Source organism: Scardinius erythrophthalmus (assembly GCF_964197995.2).
Source record: "Scardinius erythrophthalmus genome assembly, chromosome: 10".
Taxonomy (NCBI): Eukaryota; Metazoa; Chordata; class Actinopteri; order Cypriniformes; family Leuciscidae; genus Scardinius; species Scardinius erythrophthalmus.
In genome coordinates this window covers 23,847,153-23,869,051 of record NC_138230.1, presented here as the reverse complement: position 1 = coordinate 23,869,051, position 21,899 = coordinate 23,847,153, and the positions used below count along the sequence as shown (strand labels likewise).

General features: G+C 41.5%; 1 protein-coding gene across 1 annotated transcript in view; it reads left to right on the top strand.

The window, feature by feature from the left end:
- LOC308696899 (retinoic acid receptor beta-like) overlaps nt 1-21,899 on the top strand; it is a gene marked incomplete at both ends in the record, with an annotated part of 373,837 nt that overhangs the window by 308,569 nt on the left and 43,369 nt on the right. Inside the window, one exon of the mRNA XM_081375840.1 lies at nt 14,601-14,761. Coding sequence (XP_081231966.1) covers nt 14,601-14,761 — 161 coding nt within the window. The remainder of the gene's footprint in view (nt 1-14,600; nt 14,762-21,899) is intronic.

The window sequence follows — 21,899 nt, the reverse complement described above, 5'->3', positions numbered from 1 at the left end:
ATAGGCAAGGGCATCACTCAACTCCACCACATCATTCAAGACAAAAATCTGGCTTCATTCTCTAATTTGGTCCAGAAGCACGGCATTGAGAGCAAACACTTCTTAGAATATCTACAAATTAAATCATCTATTCAAGCAAAAATTAATATCCAAACAGCTAACCTGGACATCCCCCCACCAATCTTGGAGCTGATCAATATTCCCTCCCCTAAAAAAATTCTCTCCAAAATGTACAAAATTATATCCCATTTAGATAAAACATTAAGCCTGCCATACCACAAATGGGAATCAGACTTGTCCATTACTCCCGGTGCCGACTTCTGGACCCATATATGTAAAAACATCTATCTCATGACAAAAAATAGTAATCTACAACTAATACAATACAAGGTACTTCACAGATCTCACTTCACTATACAGAAATTGTCTAAAATGGGGTTTGGTTCTGATTTATGCTCTCACTGCATGCAAAATAAACCCAGACATTCATGCTGCCTGGCAATGCACTCCAGTCAACCGATTTTGGGTAAATGTCACGGAATCACTCTCTTCCATCTTTGGCTGTCACATCCCAGCAACCCCTTCCCTATGCATTCTTGGTGATACTACTACAATCAATTTAAGCACCTTATACAATAAAACACTGCTAGTAGCACTGACTATCGCCAAGAAAACAATCCTCATGAACTGGAAATCAAGGAAAAAAATACATATCACTCATTGGAAAAACCTGTTATCGGATTATATATCAATAGACAATCTATCAACTCCAAACTCAATCAGTACTCGAGATACACCCTCCCCATGGTCACCCTTCATCACCTACTTACAGTCATGACCCTCTGCACCTGAGATCCAAGTCACAAGTTTAGATCCACATATTCCTCCGCATCCACATGTAAATAGCCACAAACACTAGGGCGGAAGATGGTAGCTGGAACAATTATTATTATTATTATTTTCATTTTTATTATTCTTATTAATATTATTATTTTTTATTATCATTAGTTACATTTAAATAAAATCTCCCTCTCCCCCTCCTCCCTCTTCCAATTTTTTATTTTTTCCTAATAACTATTCATTTTCCCTCCCCTCTCTCTCTCTCGACTTCTCTCTACTCATCCCTATTCTGCCTGGGCCAAATGGGTGGCTCGGACGGCCCGGTCTGATCAGGTTGTCATGTGGGTCTGGTGTTGGTCGGTCCCGTGGGGTATCTGTGGGCTCTGGGCCCCCATGGTGCGCCCTCCTAATGCGGACATACACACACCCTATCCTGGTAGCACACAACACGCCTTACTCTCTTTTAAATGCTCTACACATTAGGTTGCACACACCATACTTCCAATAATAACAAGAACAACAAAACAGACTAGGGTAAATGAGGGGTGCATGCAGATGCCTCAGCAGGTATTTTACTGCACACCTCATTTCTTTTAATTCACACATTCCAGAGGAGGCATATATCCACTAATACACAGGGCGAGTGCGTCATGCAGGGGGAAATCTGGACAGATATTCATCCTGCTTGACCACTTCTTTTAAGGCATTACATTAGAGAAATTTCATAATTTAGCCATTCACACTCATACATAGGACAAGAGTGGCGGGTTAGGTGATGGTTCTGGGGTCGGGATGTGGTTGTTCGTGGGGGGGGGGGGCGGTCCAGGGGGCCTGGGGATCGGATGACGCGCGGGGCCCTCCCTGTGCCGTCTCACCATGGTATGGCTTGTGCGGGGGCCGGGCGGCAATGTGGCTATGCATGGGTGCCCAGGCAGTTTGTTTATTCAGTCAACCAATCAATCAATTGTTTTTTTTTTTTGTTTTTTTGTTTTGTTTTTTGTTTTGTTTTTTTTCTCTGTAACCCTCCTAGGTGATCCTGCTTCCATTTTCCCGGCCAAACAACAACCCTGCATTCCCGCCCGTCCCCCCCCCCCCCAACCCCGCCATTTCATTCCTGTCATTTCATTCATATTACACAGTCAACCTGTATGCAATAATTCTCAGCCTCTATATCTGTTGTTAAATGTTATGTCATATCAAGATATAAGTCAATGTCGTGTCAAGATACGTCTTTTGTCTAGTGTACATGTGTTTGTTGTTTGGTGTAGTACTCTTATGTCTATTGTATTGTTACATTTTGTTTGTAACTTCATTCTTGTTTGCAAAAAAAAAAAAAAAATAATTATAATAATAATTCCAACAGGTACAGACAGGCAGAGTGTGTGCACACGTGTGTGTGTACCAGTGATGCGAACGTTACTTTAAAAAAGTAATTAGTTATAGTTACTCACTACTTGTTCCAAAAAGTAACTGAGTTAGTAACTGAAATACTCTATAATAAAAGTGATAAAAAGTAAAAAAAAAAAAGTTGCTATATGTCAAAGAATTTGGAAACACTTTGCAGTTTGAATGTCCTGTATAAATAAAATTACTGAGTATGTTTTCACTGTTCGATCGTGTCCGCGCCTCTCACACACACACACACACACACACACACACACACACACACACACACACACACACACACACACACACACACACACACACACACACACACACACACACACAAATGTAAACACTTTGCGACTTTTCGATCGCTCCCGCGCCTCTCTCCCTCTCTCTCTCTCTCACACACAGGGCCGGAGTGGGGCCACTTTTCAGCCCGGGAGTTTCAGGCCCAAGACCGGCCCACTTTTTTCATGGTGGAATTCCAAATTAGCACTTTTTCTAAATTGGATAAATGAAGCAACAGTTCAGCTCTTACTATTGTGTAGTTTGTATTAATACCATGGGTTAACAAATAATGTAAAAGTTAAATAATAATTCACTTAGACTTTATAAGAAGCAATTACGACTTTATTTCACACAATTCTGACTTTATATTTCGCAATTCTGACTTTATAACGCGACTTTATATCACAATTCTGACTCTATAACTTGCAGTTCTGACTTTATAAGCAACTGCAACTTTATTTCACGTAGTCCTGAATTTATATCTTGCAATTCTGACTTTATAAGAAGCAATTGCGACTTTATTTCACACAATTCTGACTTTATATCTCGCAATTCTGACTTTATAACACACAATTGCGACTTTATCACACAATTCTGACTTTATATCTCGCAATTCTGACTTTATAACACGCAATTGCGACTTTATTTCACATAATTCTGACTATATATCTTGCAGTTCTGACTTTATAAGCAATTGCGACTTTATTTCACACAATTCTGAATTTATAACACACAATTGCGACTTTATATCACACAATTCTGACTATATATCTTGCAGTTCTGACTTTATAAGCAATTGCGACTTTATTTCACACAATTCTGAATTTATAACACACAATTGCGACTTTATTTCACACAATTCTGAATTTATAACACACAATTGCGACTTTACATCACACAATTCTGACTATATATCTTGCAGTTCTGACTTTATAAGCAATTGCGACTTTATTTCACGCAGTTCTGACTTTATATCTTGCAATTCTGACTTTATAAGAAGCAATTGCGACTTTATTTCACACAATTCTGAATTTATATCTCGCAATTCTGACTTTACAACACGCAATTGCGACTTTATTTCACGCAATTCTGACTTTATATCTCGCAATTCTGACTTTATAACACGCAATTGCGACTTTATTTCACGCAATTTTGACTTTATATCTCGCAATTCTGAGAAATAAAGTCAGAATTGGGAGATGTAAACTCGCAAGTGTAAGATAAAAAGTCACAATTATCTTTTAAAATGTTTTATTCTGTGGCTTAAAAAAAGCTTCCATACCTCCTGGCCTCTTCCTCCCATCCATCCTCCCTGACGCGTTACGGTAGGGCCGGCCCAGCTATCGGTAGGCGCCGGCGGTGCCGCGGTAGCCTACCTGAGAAAACGTTTTGGAAAAGACGGACTTTGGACCCAACCAACTCTATAGGAGGGGAGGGGAGAACTCCCTCACATGGTACAACCCATGCAGAGGCTGCGTGCTGCGGTGTCAGAATGCGAAACGTGTGTAGCCTATGTAACTAACGTGACATTGAAATGTGAAAAAAAAAAAATAAAAATTCCTCGACCGGCCCAAAAGTGAAGCGGCCCACCGGGAATTCTCCCGATTACCCACTCCGGGCCTGATACTTACTCATCGATGCTATTTTGCTTGTATGGCGAATAGATTTACTGATTTTGCCACCTTGAACTTAAGCACGAAAGTACAGAATGATGGGTCTGGTTTGTCCTATAGCCACGACGTGGGTCGACGCCTAATCCTGCATGCTAACCGGCATCACAGTACAGTACAATCTATTTACTGTTAGAAGATGGGGGGAAGAGGGGGGGAAACAGTCTGCCGCTGTCATGAGATAATTAATTCAAGCGCACAGTGGAAGTGATGAAATATGACGTTGTTGTTCCTTTTTTTCTTGCAACCCATATTTCACTAAGGGTGTGTTTACACTTGTAGTTTGGTTCTCCTGATTCTTTTGTTCCGGACCAAAAAAAGAAAATAATACATTTAGTCCTGGTTTGCTTAACGTTCACACTGTCAAATTTAAGACAGAGCCAAAAGATACCAAAAAAATGTATATACTTTGTGACGGAATTTAATGGACATCTAAAACAATGCTGTTCTTTGGGCTAATTAAATGCTCTCGTTGTATGTGCAAAAATCGAAGAGTTTATAAAATGTGTAAAAGAGTCAAAACAGCGGCAGAAATTCCACCATTGCACATAAATGAAGATCTGCTGCAAGAAGACAGAAATTATGATGCCTGTACCGAACTGTAATGGGCAATGTAGCTCCTATGATGAAAAAAAAAACAGGTATGCCTCAGCATTCTGTCCTTTTTAGGGTGTTTTTTGTTTTTGTCCGTGCTGCGTTCATATTTCAGTCGAACCGCCACCAGAGTTTGTTTGGAACGTTTTCATGGGTCTCTGTCCGCTTGTATGGTTCTCACCATGGTTACGAATGGCAGCGTTCACACCTAATGAAATAAACTACAATAACAGAGCAATCACACCAGAGTTTGTTTTAATAAAATCAAACCTGCCAAGTGTGAACACACCCTAAGGGTACTCTTAACCGTATGACTTAGTTTAATACGTTTTCTTAACTTGAGGGCTTTCATGCAGCCGAGCCCAGACCCTTATCATAGTGTTTGCTGATGATATGCATGCTCCCTGTTCTGGGTTGCAGCAGTGAATACCTCTTACATCTTGGTTGCGAGTTACGCTGTCCACCTCTCTGCTGAGTGGTTTGCGATTGTAGCTCTGTTTAGCTTTGTTTTGAATATCCATCTTATTCTTTGTCTTTAAACTGCTAAATACAACTTAATCATCATTAACATAATATCTGGTATTATCTGATATTAACCCGGTTTCACAGACAAGGCTTAGATTAATCCAGGAGTAGACCTTAGTTCAATTAGGGCATTTAAGTAGCTTTTATAAATGTACCTAAGAAACAGGGCCGGATTTACCTCATATTGTGATATAGGCAAAAGAAAATTTTGGTTTATGACGGTTTTAAAGAATATTGTAGCTGTAGCTATGTGGGCGCTCATTTTTTTCCTCTGTTTTTCTTGTTGTTTTTTTTCAGTCATTTGGCCAAAATCTCACATTATAATGAAGCACTACGTACAGGTTATTTGGGCTATGACTCGATGACAAAAAGATGCTCTTCTCCGCTCCTCAAATACATAAAAGATTACCCTTTATGTATTCAGTGTTTCTTAAGTAAAGAAAACACTGTAGTTATTAAAAGAACAAAAGTTCTTTATTTACCCTTGATAATAATAATAAAACAATGTTTCTCTTCAATGTAATTGGCCAACATATACACTAATTTTACTGCGAGCCAGAGCGGCTGATGTCAAAGCAAATTTAAAAATGCTGGATAATGCTAAATGCAATTACTCTTAAGATTGTTATTTACGTCTGCACTAATGATGTGCAATTTCTTCCGTCAGAGATCTCTATAACAAGAACAATGTCAGACACTGTAATACACTCTGGCCCCCTCTCTGCTATCTGCAGTGGTGTCTACAGAATAGTATAGGTTTTAATTGGACAAGTTTTGGGGGAAGACCTGATCTATTAAAAATAGATGGTCTTCATCCCTCCTGGGGTGGTGCCACTCTTATTTCAAGAAATATGGCACATAGTCTTAGAGTTGGTAATTGACTATCTGGGGCCCATGTCAGGAAGCAGACTCACTGGCTAAACCAACCGTCTGCTAGCCACTTCACTTCACAGAAGCCAGATAAATCCCAACACATAGAGACTCTTTCGCCTATATATCATAATATAGTGTCTGTTCCTCAAACTAGTAAACACAAAAAAGTCATGAACCTATTCAAGATTAATAATTTAATTGATGTTCAATAAATAAAAACAGTTAAAATATAGATAAACAATGATAAAGCTTGGGTTGCTTGATATTAGATCCATTTCTACAAAAACATTTTTTGTAAACAATATGATCACAGGTTATATATGCTCTGTTTGACAGAAACCTGGCTAAAAAATAGCTTATGTTTAAACAACATATTTTAAATGATTTTACCACCCAAGGTTACTGTTATAAACATGAGCCTCATCTGAAAGGCAAAGGGGGAGGTGTTGCTGCAATCTATTGTAATGTTTTAAGTATTACTCAGAAGTCTTTTTTCAAGTACATTGTTTTCGAAGTGATGGTGCTTGATATAATGGTAAATGATAAATCCCTGTTGACATTTGTACTGGCTACTGCAACACATTATCACTCCCAACTCGTCACATATTGACACTTGGTCAGGACCCCTGGGCTTCACTTTTCAACGTACCCCTTTGGTGCCATACACAGATGCAATGGTCATGGGTATTTTAATCAAAAAAAGAAATGTGAAGTCTGCACACTGCAACCTACTCCAGATAAATTTATTGAAAGCACAACGTTTCGACTATCAGGTCTTCATCAGGTACGTTCATGGGTATTTTAATGAAATTATATATTGGGGTATAATTTTTCTATTATGACATTTATGTTAGGGTGTGATTTTCAATTTAATCAGCCAGCATAATTTTAAATTTTTATTGGAGATTTCTAAATAATCTATCCAATCAACACATCATCAGCAATCAACACATCTGTCCTATCAGCATGAGAGGTGGCCTATATACACAGTCGACTCACCTACATTCCTCGACAGTTTTTCAGCATTTGGTCCCGCCCATTTGTTTACAATGTCAGAGATTGAACTCTTTCCATCTAGTGACGATTCCCTCGTTGCCCAGGATCCTTCGCAGCATCTCACTGATGCAACGAGCACCTGTGCTCGACAGGACACCACAACCGAGCCTCCAGGAACACTGCGCGGTCATTGGCCCAGCCGCGCCGCTTCTCGTACCCCAAGACGCCAAGGCTTGCTCTCACTCCACCATCTTCTTCAGCATCCTCCTACACCTCAGCACACCCCACAATCCCTGCAATAGAAAAGCAAAGTAATAAAGCAAAGTAAGACCGATCAAACAAAAAAGGCCATTTCATATACATTTTCAATCTCCTATCACCAATTCAACTGTACCAATCTCTCTTAGCCTACCTACATTTCAGAAGCTCGCAGGCTAAACTCCCATTCGACCCACTCTTCGCAGATGACTCCATTCGCCCCGTCACACGATTCTGGTTCCAAAAACACTTTAAGTCCATTTTGCTCCAATCCGCCATCCCAGCAGACCACTTTTCCAGTCACAGCTGCCCAAAAAGGCCTCTCCCAGCAGCAGATCCAAGCACTTGGCTGCTGGTCATCGGAGGCTTTCAAGATTTACATTCGTTCAAATCGCTTCCATATCAATAGAGCTCAATGAACCCTCATCCGCTAAATTCTTTAGCGTCAACTTGTTCTAATACACCCAACCCTACAGGCTCACAGCTCCCACAGGTTCCCCATTTCCCATTCCAACTTGCTTCACTGCTTCATCAGTGTCATCTGTTCCGCTCCCGCAGAAACTCAGTTCTGGACAGTTGGAAAGCAAGTTGAAAAGCAAGTACTGCTGCAACGGTGTCATTTACTTCGCTCCCGCAGGAGCTCCGTTTCTCTGTCTAATTTTGTTCCACTGTTGGAAAGCAAGTTGAAAAGCAAGTACTGCTGCAACGGTGTCATTTACTTCGCTCCCGCAGGAGCTCCGTTTCTCTGTCTAATTTTGTTCCACTGCCGCAGAATTATCTCCTCCACTCCTGCAGGAGCCCTATTTCTCATTTCAACTTGCTTCACTGCAGTGTTATCTCTTCCACTCCTGCAGGAGCTCAGTTCTCTGTCCAACTTGCCAATTGGATAGTTTGGAAAGCAAGTCGAAAGCAAGTTTGGTTCCACTGCCACAGCAGTGTCATCTCCTCCTCTCCAGCAGGAGCTCATTCTCCGTCTAACTGGCTCACTGGATAGTTGGAAAGCAAGTCCGAAACAATCATTTCCACTGCCGCTACAGTATCATCTACTCCACTCTTGCAGGAGGTCTGTTACTCCGTCCAAAACTTGATCCACTGCCTCAGCAGTGTTATCTTCTCCGCTCCCGCAGGAGCCCTGTTTCCCATTCCAACTTGCTTCACTGCTGCAGCAGTGTTATGTCTTCGGCTCCCGCAGGAGCTCAGTTCTCTGTCCGAATTGCCCTTTGAATAGTTGGAAAGCAAGTCAAAAAGCAAGTTTGGTCCACTGCCGCAGCAGTGTCATCTCCTCTGCTCCAGCTGAAGCTCCGTTTCTCCATCCAACTGGCTCATTGGATAGTTGGAAAGCAAGTTAAAAAAGTCTCAGGCTACGACTGTAACCCTGGTTTGCTGAAAAGGAAACGAGACGCTGCATTGAGATGCTGTGGGAACACCTCTGCGTGATTGCGTCGTGAAGCACCTATGAAATCAGTCCAATTGCATGATGGAACGTCACAGGTGGGTGACGTCATCGACCAGGAAACTATAAGCATACCTGGAACAAACAGTTACTAGCTTCTGATAGCAGGGAGTGTGGCAGGGCGATGCAGCCTCCCATTCCCTTTTCAGGGAAACAGGGTTACAATCGTAACCTGAGACGTTCCCTTTCAAGGGAACTCGAGCTGCGTCAAGACGCTGTGGGAACTTTATAACCACAACGCCATAGTAACAAGTACCTGTCCGTGTGAAATCTCTGCGCACACTAAGACGAAAGCACCTGCGCTCCTGGAGTGGAGCTGAGGTCAAGGTCATAAAACCTCACGAATGTGTGTGGCGAGGCTAACTACCTGCCCCATCACAAATAGCTTGGAGGGAAACTCCTGACGATAATGCTTTAGAAGCAGCCATATTCCTAGTCGAGTGAGCCCGTACAGCCAAAGGTGAAGGCTGACTGGCCAACTCCTAAGCAAGTGAGATGGCTTCGACCACCCACTTGCTCATCCCCTGCTTAGATGCCAGGCACCCCTTTATGGGTGACCCAAAGCAAACAAACAGCTGTTCAAATTAATCTCTTGTTTTGATGCCTCACAGTGCCACGAAGGAAACAGATTAATAAGGGGTGTCTCCTCAAAGACGTGGAGACGTAGATGTAAGGAGACGTGAGAAGCAGCCAGTGCCACCACGTACACCTTTAGTATGGCTGGTGATTCCAGCAGCAAGAAGCAGTGCAGCAGTGTTGTCTCCTCTGCTCCCACATTAGCTCCCCTATGTACGACCATCCCCAGCCAACCACCGGCGAGGCTCACCCAGCAATCAACACATCTATTCTATCAGCATGAGAGGAGGCCTATATATATTTATACACAGTCGACTCACTTACATTCCTCGACAGTTTTTCAGAATTCCTCCAACACCCTGACTCCTCACTCTTGGCTGGTTCCTACCACAGCCAGGAATACAGGGGGAGTACTCTGCAAAATACAGGGCCCGGAGCTCTCTCTCCTCGGACAGCACACCAAATACGCATTCCGTTTACTCTAACTTATTTGTAAGTGTGAATTCATAAAATTGCCATTTCTCGCTGTGTTATCGACCAGGTAGAACAATCATACTTCCACTATAGACAGATTCACAAATAACCTGCCTGATCTGTCTCAGCTACTCAAACCAGAAAAAAACTTTAGGGAAATGACCATAAATGACTAATAACTTCTAACTAGTACATTAGAAACCGTTGCACCCATCAGATTAAAAAAGGTAAGAGAGAAAAGTAGTGCACCATGGTACAACAGTGTTACTTGCGCTATCAATAGATAAACTCACAATCTAGAGCTCAAATGGAAACAGGAAACATACTCATTTAGAGGTCTTTAGAATCGCTTGGAAAGACAGAAAAAATCAAAAAATATATTTTTTATTTTTAATACATTTTTTATTCCCGCTATAAAAAGTCTCTAAAAGCAGCCAGGGCCGAACATCTTCGCAAACTCATAGAAAATAACCAAGATTTTTGTTTAGTACAGTGGCTAGATTAACAAATTAACAGACATCACCTGAACTGAATATTCCATTGCAGTTTAGAAGATATGATTTTATGAATTTCTTCACTGAAAAAAATCAAAAGCATTTTATGATTCAGCCCCAATTATCGCCCCTCAAGAACAATTGCAGTGCTTTACAACTATAGGACAAGAAGAGCAAAATAAACTTATCATTGCTTCTAAGCCAACTGTTGAGAGTCAGAAGGCTGAGACAGATCCATATGCAACAGTTTATTGAACAGAAAAGCCGAGCAAAAAGGAGAACTAAAATTGTCAATATCAGAGGCAGGCAAAGGCGTGTGATGAACCAGGCTGTGGGTCTTGAGCTGGAGGCGAGCATATGGAGTCCAGAGACGGGCAGAGGTTCAAAGCAGGCGGCAGACAATGGAGTGCAGAAACAGGCAAGAGTTCGGGGCAGGCAGCGAGTATCAGAGTCCAGGGTACAGGCTTAGGTCAGTAGTCAGGCTGCAGACAATCAAAGACAAACGTAAGGCAAGGATAACCAGAAAACGCTCAGCCAGTATAAATATTGCCTTCCCTCACCTCACATCAGCTTTCCAACTTTCACATCATCCCTCCACCACCCCATCACCTCACTCTTGGCTGGTTTTGTATCCCAGTCAAAAGGGGGGAGTACTCTGGGTTCAGGCCATATTCCGAGTTCGGAACCCTCTCCCAGACAGCACTCCAAATACGCATAAATTACTACATCTGATTTCATGTACGTGTGAACTTGTGAAATACATTATGAAATTATTATGAAAATTAATAAAGAAAAATAATACAAAAAAATAACATTAAACAGTCAACTTTTAATCTTCAATGACCTCTAGACATTACTAGGTGGTTATCCTGCATCTTCAATAATCAAGCTACAATTAGTCCAAAATGAAGCTGCTAGAGTTCTTACCAGGTCAAGAAAATATGAACATATAACACCAATTTTTATCATCTCTACACTGGTTACTTATTAAGTTTCGTATCGATTACAAAGTATTGCTACTGACCTATAAGGCCCTAAATGTTGTAGCTCCTGTGTTATTTAACTGACCTTCTATTGTCCTACAACCCATCACGCTCTTTAAGGTTACAAAACTCTGGACTTTTGTTTGTACCTAGGATGTCTAAGTCTACTAAAGGAGGGAGAGCATTTTCACACTTTGGAATAGCCTTCCTGATAATGTTTGGGGCTCAGACTCACTCTTCCAGTTTAAATCTAGATTAAAGACACATCTCTTTTGCCAAGCATTCACATAATGCATCTCATAACCTTGTACTCCATTTATATCAGATCAAATGCACATGATTATCTTTGCTTAATGTTATGAACAGCAGCTACACTAATTATTTTCCACTTGCCTTTGTGTTTTATATATCGGGATGCCCATCCCAAGGTAACTAGAGAGTATGTAAGCTCCAGTCTTGATCTAGCCTCTCACGAAGACTTCAGATGACCCAACACCTGGGAAGAGATGACTCCAACTCCTGTGAGGACGATGCAAATTATACATGCACCAATGCTAAATTTTCCATATATTGTAATCATTATGTTCACAACTCATAATAATTACTTCAATGAGCTCATTGTTTCTGCCTTAAATTAATAAATTGTTAGCTAACTGCATGATTTGTATATGTACATTGCTGAAATACATTACTTGGACACAGTCACCTCTGATAACAGAGTACTTAGTCTAAATTGTAATGTAGACACATGCATTTTCTATAAAGCTGCTTTAAAACTATATGTATTGTAAAAAGCGCTATACAAATGTGAATTGAATTGAATTCAATCACACTGATCACTTTCTTTATTCCCGCTTTCATCCCTTTCACTTTTATTCTCGTGCACTGGCTTGTTTGCTAAGCCAATCAGAGATTTTCTCTCTCACCGTCGGCCCAGCGCCGATTCAACATGCTGAATCGGCCCCAAAAACCTGATGGCGTCCAACTAGAGACAACGGTGCGGAATACGGCAAAAAAAAATAAAAAATTAAGCTGACCAACACTCAAAAACAGCTTGACATTGCCAGATGGCCAACCGTCAGCTTGGTGTGTCCCATGCAGCCTTTAGCTGAATTAAAAGAACGAAAATCTTAAAGCTGTAATTTGAATATTCATCAATTGAAAGCATCATTCATGTCTGTTGTGCTAAAGATACTGGACAAGCTGCACATTGATTAATATTTAATGTTAGGCATTCAAATTGAGGTTCTTTTTTGGCAAATTCTAAAAAAAAAATCTAGTTTTAACAATGCAAAAACCTTTTTACATTATGTATTAAATTGATTATTTGTTGTAATAGGTCAGTATTTGTTAGAGCCATTTTAAATAAATCTGTTGTAATATAAATCTTCTTAAGGACTTTTGCTTTTTAAATATGAAGAGGGTCTACATTTAACTAGGGCAGATGTATCAGTTTCATTATCAGCCATGGCTGCTACAGTCTCTCTAGGGGACTGCAATAACAACAGTGGAGAGCTGAACTTGCTTTGAATTTCATCACGATTGTTTTTAGAAGTCTGGTATAGGAATGTTGTTGAGAAAGATCCTTGTCTTGTTTGGGGTATTGTCTGAGACTCCTCTCCTCCAGAGAGCAGCTTCAAAGATGAGCCTCTCCCAGGCTTAATGAAACAGGATGGTCCCCAGACGGCCCTCCACAACACCAGGTGTTCTCTCCTTAATGATCTCATACAGCAATGCAAGCTTCATCAGCCTCTCCTGTATTAATAATGCTGGCAATGGCTGGGCTCCAGCTTGTAGTTGAATAATAGAGCAGTGTGCTTCCTTGACCTTGACATATACGTCCACAGATTCAGTTTGATGCAGTGCCGACGAGATGGAAGCCACAGTATTCGTTATGTCCCCATACATTTACAACATTTTCCCATACATTTCCCATGCAACAAATTTGCATGGTACTGTAGGAGTCTTTTGTTTCATGGAGAAGAAAACTACAACATTAGAGATGTTCGAGGACATGCAAATAAAATATTTGCCTTATACATCACTCTCAGGAAAAGCCATTTGTTCTCCAAAGAGTTTGATTTTTTTTTAGCATTTCAGGGCAAATTACCTGTTATACACATTGGGGGCAGAGATGAATTATTGATTTTGACCCAGTATGTGTAAACATAAATAAATGCTAACATGATAACACAGGAACAGAAAATAGGAATAAAAACAAATGCTGCATTTTTCTCAATAAAAAACAACAATTAAGACAATAAAATATAGACAATGAAATAATATAATATCCATATATAGAATAGGCAACTTTTTAGTATAAGTTCAAATTGTGGTTTTCTGTTTGTATACGGGAGTAAAATTGTCCACTGTGTGGTCCGTCTTCTCTCTGCAAAAGGATACAGATTTTTCAACAAAACTGTCTGCACAGGAGTATTGTTGTATAGGAATGTTACTGACTCAAGACCTGACAGGAAATTACTTTGTAAAAATCTGTTAACAGACAGAAGCTCAGTGTCCGTAACACCTCAGCTAGATCAAGGCTTATAACATTATAGTCTTATATAGGCTTATGTCTTATAACATGCCTTTCATTGACAGACCATTTCTGTTTGAATCTGCAAGAATTTTGCATTGCTAGTGTGTGACTGGGTGCAGACAGTATAACAATAGTGGGTCAATACACCTAATGTAAAGCATAACCACTTTTTAAAATATACAGTAACTCAATAATGAAACCACTCACATTGAAATTTAGTACAGAGCTGCACATTACTTTTTCCTGTAATTCTCAGAGATGTTTCATATACTGAAAATTCCCGAGTAGGTGTTTATTTCCATTGCATCTGTTTTAAAATCTCCAATCTTTGCTCTGCAAAATTGTTTGTGTACTTTGCATCATTTTTATACATTTTAACTCTTTTCGAAAATCTAGTAAGCTGACTTCCTAGACAAAAATTTTTTTAAGACTGTTGAAAAAGATTATTTTGCCTTTTAGGGGAATTCAAATTTGTGGTCAAATTCAAAGAAATCATGACGTTCTTGGAATTTATTATTTTGAACACACAAGTGTTCAATAATACTTTTTTTATGTTTTAAAGATTATATATGTGTGTGAACATTGGAACTTAAATGTAAACAGACCAGAAAGTATGTCTGACCTCACTTCATTTATTTATTTTTTTCTTAGCTGTCCGAAATGACAGGAATAAGAAGAAAAAGGATATTCCAAAGCAGGAGCTGGTCGAAAGTTATGAGCTGACAGCGGAACTAGAAACCATCGTTGAGAAGATACGGAAAGCTCACCAAGAAACTTTTCCTTCACTCTGTCAGCTGGGCAAGTACACCACGGTAAGCCACTCACTTTTAAAAGAGTGTATGCAGTGGCCCCAAAAAGTATTTCTGCACTGAAGTCACATCAGCATCAGAAAAAAACATGCTGGCTAGCTAGGGTTTGCTAAACTGGCACTAACTCGCATTGCGTGCTGGAAATGGGGTGCTTGAATTGACATAAAAGTACAAAGAAAAATACAAATACAGTATGTATGGAGGAAAAACACTGTCAACAAATATTTACAAAAATAACATTTACAAATGCTCAGACTCAGCGTTAACTTTGTTGACCACAACAAAATAAATACACTTTTAACAGCATAACCGTCTCAGGTTACATATATAACCATGGTTCCCTGAGAAGGGGAATGAGACACTGCATCTTCTGATACTTTGATCCCGGCCTTTTTCAGCCTTCCTTTCTTCCATGCAGGGCAGTTTTGGTGTCAATGTCAGCTCTTCGCACTGGAAACCACCTTTAAAGGAACACTCTACCGTTTTTTCATATTAAACTATGTTATTCCCTTAACTAAGACAAGTTGATACATACCTCTCTTGTCTCAGTGCGTGCACTCAATCGCTCTGGCGCACGGCGACACTTTGATAGCACTTAGCTTAGCCAAGTTCATTCATTAGGATCCAAAAAGAGATGAAGTTAGAAGCGACCAAACACCTCCACGTTTTCCCTATTTAAATACAGTTACAAAAGTCACGTTGGTTCTAATGACAGAAGTGAGAGGGAGAGGGGGAGAGGATTTTTCAGGAGTGATGATATTACTGCGCCGAGTCGAAGTGCTCCCAAGTGCTATTCCGCCATACATTATAGTTATCCTTTTTACCCGCTTAGAAAAGCGCCACGTTTTATTTTGTGTCACCATACTTGGTCGTGTAACTACTCGTGTAACTGTATTTAAATAGGGAAAACGTGGAGGTGTTTGAGACGAGAGAGGTATGTATCAACTCGTCTTAGTTAAGGGAATAACATAGTTTAATATGAAAAAACGGTGGAGTGTTCCTTTAAGGGAATACTGGCCCAGGGAGAACAATTGAGTTCCCTTAGCCTTTCACTACCTCCAGGGGGAGCAAGAGATCTTCTAAACTCTACCTAGGACACCGCAGGGGAGCTTCAGCTTCGCTTCCTCTATAGAAAGCGCTGGTATCTGGCTATGAATCCAGCACTCCTGACGGTTCCTGACAATTAAAATGTATGCCAGAAGGCAAGAAGCCACTTCTCATTGTATTCTAAGAGATGGGTAAAATCCCTGGGGAGCGGAGGACCCTGCTATTAGACCCTCAGTAGTGGGGAGGGTTCCTTTACACTCAACCCTAAAGACTCGCTTACCAAGGGGACCATGCAAAGAGCTAGATACTATCACTTGATACTGCTGTCCTCATGTATATGTGATATGTCCATGATCTGAAGACTCCAGCACTCCTGAAGGTGCCTTACAACGAAAAGGGTTTCAAATTCTAGGCAAAAGCCTCTTCTTGTCAGGTTCTAATAGATTGGAAAGACTCTTGTGGGGGAGCGGAGGATTCTACTTTAAGACCCTAACCACGGGGGAGGGTTCCTCTGCACCCTTGAAGACTCGCTTATCAAAGGGAGATCGCAAAGTGCTATCTGCAACTACTCAATACTAAAGATCATACAGAAAGCTCTTACGGGGAGCGGAGGAACCTGTCAGAGCCTTCAAAGAAGACACCTCACCCACTGAGAGATAGCTCGCGAGCATTTCTTCAATGGGAGGCATTAGCACATCCATACTAAAGCAATTCGAGTAATTTGCATGATGGGAAGGATGAATGTGGGTCAAAAATGTTTTCTCCCATGATCTCTCTACCTCAGCGTAGAGATTAGGGAGAAACAGAAAGTTCAGAGGAGCAGGACAGACAGGAATCGCTTGTCAAGTCTGCCATGAGTGATCTCCCATCTCTCACGCCACCAAGCAAGATCTAATCTTTCTGTGGCACTGGCCATAACCTCCAACAGCTCCTCAAATGGCAGCCTGGCAGGCTGGGAGGGCTCACAGATAACGTCTTCATCCACCTCAGCCTCATCCAGCTCTTCCTGACTAGATACCAATAAAGCAATATCTGCTGGATCTGAAGATTCGAGAGAAAGAACATCCTGATCCAGCAGATCGCTTGAGTTAACAACTAAAGAATACAATAGGGACATACCTTGCTCGAATTCCTCAGACAACTTGACCTGCAAATCCCCACAAACTCAGTCTCCTCTTTGCCTCAGCCATTGCAGGTCCTGAATAGGGACAGGCGCGAACTGAACTTCATGGAGAAATTCTCACAATGAGCGCATTCAGCTTTCTCGTGAACTGAATGCACATGCTCTTCAACCATGCACATAATGCACAAGTCGAGTGTGTCCTCAGGTGTCAAGAATCGCTGACACGGAGACAAACACTTCCTGAAATGCTTGGCAGAGTGCTTTCCCATAGAATTCACCTTTACACGTAAACAAACAAACGGCTCTAAAGACAAAAAAGCTGATGACTTGTACTATAGGCGCCCTTTTATACTCTCAGGCTCACTGGTAGTGACGTCTCGGACTGTCGTCAGCCAATGAAATATTCTTGTTTAAACTAGTGCTTCAGACACTGTTCATGCTGAGGAAGTTCTCCAAAGTGCCAGCAGATGCAGTGTAGATTTTCCATTTGAAAGGGAAACACATGTTATACAAATAGCATTGGTGCCAATGTTCTACAATTTACTTAGTCTTGCAATGTCACTGAATTAAATAAAAAAGTATGTTTGAATTTAGTTCAAGTGCATTAGTGGATTATCAAATGTATAGCTCCCATCACTGTTGTGCCTAAATGCATTCATTGAACGATAGTTCATGAACTCCTTCATATTTTGGGCGAACGTGAACTGAACGTACTGTATTACTGCCTGATGAATGTTACTGTGAACTCGTTCATTCTGGTGTCTGTGAACGGCACGCTCTCTCGGTTTAACTTCGTTCAATAGGGTGCCAGATTTCTATAGAGCCTTCCATGCGAAAACCCGGCTAAAACACACTGTAAACAGGCCTTAATATGTAAAAAAACACCCAATCTGGCAACACCAGCCACCAGTGTTGCACCACCACATGCGTCATCAAAACAAAAAGAAGCATGGAGGCGACAGCAGCATGTAGGCGACAAAGCAGCAAGGAGGCGTCGAATGATCATTTAAACGAGTTTTATGACAAGGTCGGTGAGGATGGGAAAAATCGTACATTTCTGTGCAAACTTTGTCCGCCAGCTCTCAAAAAGAAAATCCGCACTTCAGCCACATTCACAGCAAACCTGATAATAATTAATAATAATAATAATTCCTCATTAAAAAAGTCCATTTAAGCAGCATGTTTTTCCTTATGTTTTTGAGAATATACTGTAGGGGTGAAAGTTGCAGCTGCTACTAGTGTGGACTGAATGGACAGCAACAAAGCGTTAAAGCAACAATGGGGAAACGCTGTTGCCTCAATGCTAATGTAAACCCTGGTTGGATATGGATTCAGTGTTAAAACTGATAAAATAATTGCTGTCTGTGGTTCTATATGGGCTGTGGCAATAATTTTGAAAAATAATAGCTCGCAGCAACATATGGAAAAAAGAACAATGAACTACAGTAGTTTATTTTTGGAACTGTGAACTTAGTTCAAAATTTTGAAGTATGAACTATGAACTGAACTAGTTCATTTTAAAATTTGTGAAGTGAACTTTGAAATAGTTCATGTAGAAAGTGAACTTTCCCAACACTGGCTCCTATGCTGTAATCCTTTATTCACAGCTGATATAGAGGTGATCAATTCCATAAAGTCTACTATAAATAATTTGTCTATACAGTACAGGGCTGCATTTCCCAAAAGCATCGTAAGCCAAAGAAGATCGTAAAAACGATTGTACGACTGATCTTAATATTACTGTCTGTTTCCCAAAAGCATCGTAATTTAAGTAGCACTTGAAAATCATCGTAGATCTACGAGTGCTCTGAAATAATCGTAAATCCCCAAGTGCATCGTAAGAAGACAGACAGGTCACCTGCAGGACAACCGGCAGATTACACCTTTATTCAAGTGCAATGTGATTATAAGGTTTTGATTGTGCTTTAAGTTTATTGTACACTTTATTACTCGTTTTTTGTTAAAATGAATTTCTAAATGAAATAATTAAAAAGTGCAGAAAACAACAACAACAAAAAAAAATAGAATAATTTAATCCAATAATTTTAATCTAAATTAAATGAATGAACAAAAAAAATGTATAAGAGATGAAATATGCTTCAAAGACTGGGAAAAATAGGGATGAACTAAAAAAATCTGTCAATGACTTGTACCATGTATTGGGCATTTCTTGGTTGGCCATCATGTGGTCCCATCATGCCATCTTTGACCTCCTCCTCCTCCTCCTCCTCCTCCTCCTCCTCCTCCTCCTCCTCCTCCTCTACCACCTCTTCATCTTATCCCTCCCTGTTAAGTAAAGACACTCTCATATGTCTTGACTACAACCACAAATATTCTCAAACTGCTGAGGTGTGTGGCTGCAGTCTGGACAACAGAAGATGGAGGCTGAGGCCTGGGAGGGTTGTTTGGAGGACTAGGAGATGTGCTGGGAGATGGCAGATGAAACTGATAGTTCCTCTGAGCATGAAGGACCTGACTCAGGCTCAGGTTGAGTACCTCTACTCCTGTCTGAAATGCCATCTGAAGCACTTGTGCCAAGTATTGACAAGGCCTTTTCTTCCTCTGCTGTGAGAAGGGAGGACTCTTTGGGCCCACCACCTGTTTTATTAAATGTTGTCCTCTGCAGTGCCAATTTCCTTTTAGCAAGGCTTATGCCACTTCTTCCTGACCTCCTTCCCTGATCCTAGATCCTCCTAGATTTTTTGTTTTTGTTTATTTGTTTGACTGCCCTTAAACCTGCTGAAAATAATACCTTTGTAGCTCCACCTCATCTAAAATGACATTAATCTCCTCTTTGAGAAAAATGTTTCTTTTTTTTTTTTTTTGGTTCAGCCATTTTGCTGGTGTCTCCACCCGAAGGTGTCATGATCCTGGTTTCTTTCTCTTTCTTTCTTCCTCCCTCTCCTGGTCATACTCATTATTACATCCTTTCACGCACACACATCCTCTTTCATTATCCCATTCAGCTGTTACTCGTTACCTCATCTCTACACACTCTCTCTCCCCACCTGTTTCCCACTTTCTCTGATTAGACTCTCTATTTCTTGGCTTTCTTTTCCTTTGTTCTTTGTCAGATTATTGCCTAATGTTACGTACCTGTTTGCTTGCTATCCAGCCCTGTCTTGTCGTATCGTGTTCTGTCTGGTGTGTTTTCTGACTAACTGCATTATTGCCCCGTCTCTGCGCTGCCACCTCCAGCTACGTGAGTGGTCTACTGTTTGGCGTTCCCGTGGTCTTTGCGGACACAGCCTCTCTCTCTACCTCCGGGTTTTCCCGAAACCGGCCCAGTCCGAGTTTTCCTGTTATTATTCATCAAAGAGACTTTCTGTTCCTATTTGACTGAGAGATTCATCTGTTGAGTTTGATGCTGAATGACTTTGGATTTAATGCAAAGAGACTTTCTGTTTGATTCGAATGCCTGACGGCCACCTGTGTTGTTTATCAGAACTGTTTCTCACCCATTAAACTTTGCAAACTGCCTTCTGCTTTTGGGTCCTCTCTCCATACACGTCACAGAATAATCTGACCATAATGGACCCAGCGAAGGAGAGTCCTCTTCAGTCCGCGCTCGAGCTCCAGGGAGTGATACTGGGCCGTCATGAGAATGAGCTGGCCTCCACTCGCAATGCCATGGATTCCCTTGCAGCTCGTATGACTGAGATTTCGCAACAGCTCCATCTCTTCCATGTTGAGTCTTCCTCTTCCAGAGATCCAACAGTCCCAGAGCCTAGAGTCAACAACCCGCCAACCCGCCGTGTTATTCCGGTGAGCCCAAAGAGTGTCGATCATTCTTGACCCAATGCGAAGTTGTCTTTTCACTACAGTCATCCACGTATGCCAGCGACCGCTCTCGCATCGCCTTTGTCATCTCCCTGCTGTCTGGCCGTGCGCGAGAGTGGGGAACCGTTGTGTGGATTTCAGACGCCGATTGTCTATCTCGTTACACCTTCTTCAAGGAGGAGATGCTGTGGGTCTTTGATCGCTCTGCCTTCGGTACTGAGGCTTCCCGGCTTCTGTCTACGCTTCGCCAAGGGAGGAGGTCAGTAGCAGATTTCTCGATTGAATTTCGTACTTTATCTGCTTCCTGTCACTGGAACGAGTCAGCTCTGGTAGCTCGTTTTCTCGAAGGACTTAATGCCGATATAAAGGACGAGATCCTTGCCCGCGAAGTACCTACTCATCTGGATCCTCTCATCGACATGGCCATTCGAGTGGATAAACGCTTTAAAGTTCGCCGCCGCAGCCGCAACCTCGAAAAGCCCGTCAACACTTCTCCAGCTCTCTCTTCTGCACTTCCTTCCACCGCTGAGTCTGAACCCATGCAGCTGGGAGGATTACGAATCTCCGCGGCCGAGCGTCAGCGTCGCATCATGGCTCGCCTCTGTATGTACTGCGGTGCTGCATCTCATCAAGTATCCACCTGCCCGGTAAAAGCCAAAGCTCATCAGTAGAGAGAGGGTTACTGGTGAGCGCTTCAACTTTAGACCCTCCACCACGCGCACGCACAACTTTCTCTGTCCTCCTCCGCTGGCCGGGTAGTTCTGTCTCCTGCTCGGCTTTGATTGATTCAGGAGCCGAGGGAAGCTTTGTGGATGAGACCTGGGCTCGTAAACAGGGGATTCCCCTCGTGGAACGCAAGGACTCCACCCCTGTCCACACCCTCGACGGTAGTATCCTCTCTAGAGTGCGCTTTGCCACTGCTCCGGTGAGTCTCGCCATCTCAGGGAATCATCAAGAGACAATTTATTTTCTTGTTTTTCAGTCTCCTTATAGCCCTGTAGTTTTAGGACACCCTTGGTTAGTTGAACATAACCCTCAGATTAACTGGTCTAGAGGCTCCATTCTTTCGTGGAGTTTGTCGTGTCATGTTAAGTGTTTGGTGTCTGCTGTTCCTCCTGTCTCTTCCGTGTCTGTTTTTCAGGAGGAGCCAGGTGATTTGTCTGGGGTCCCGGAGGAGTACCATGATCTTCG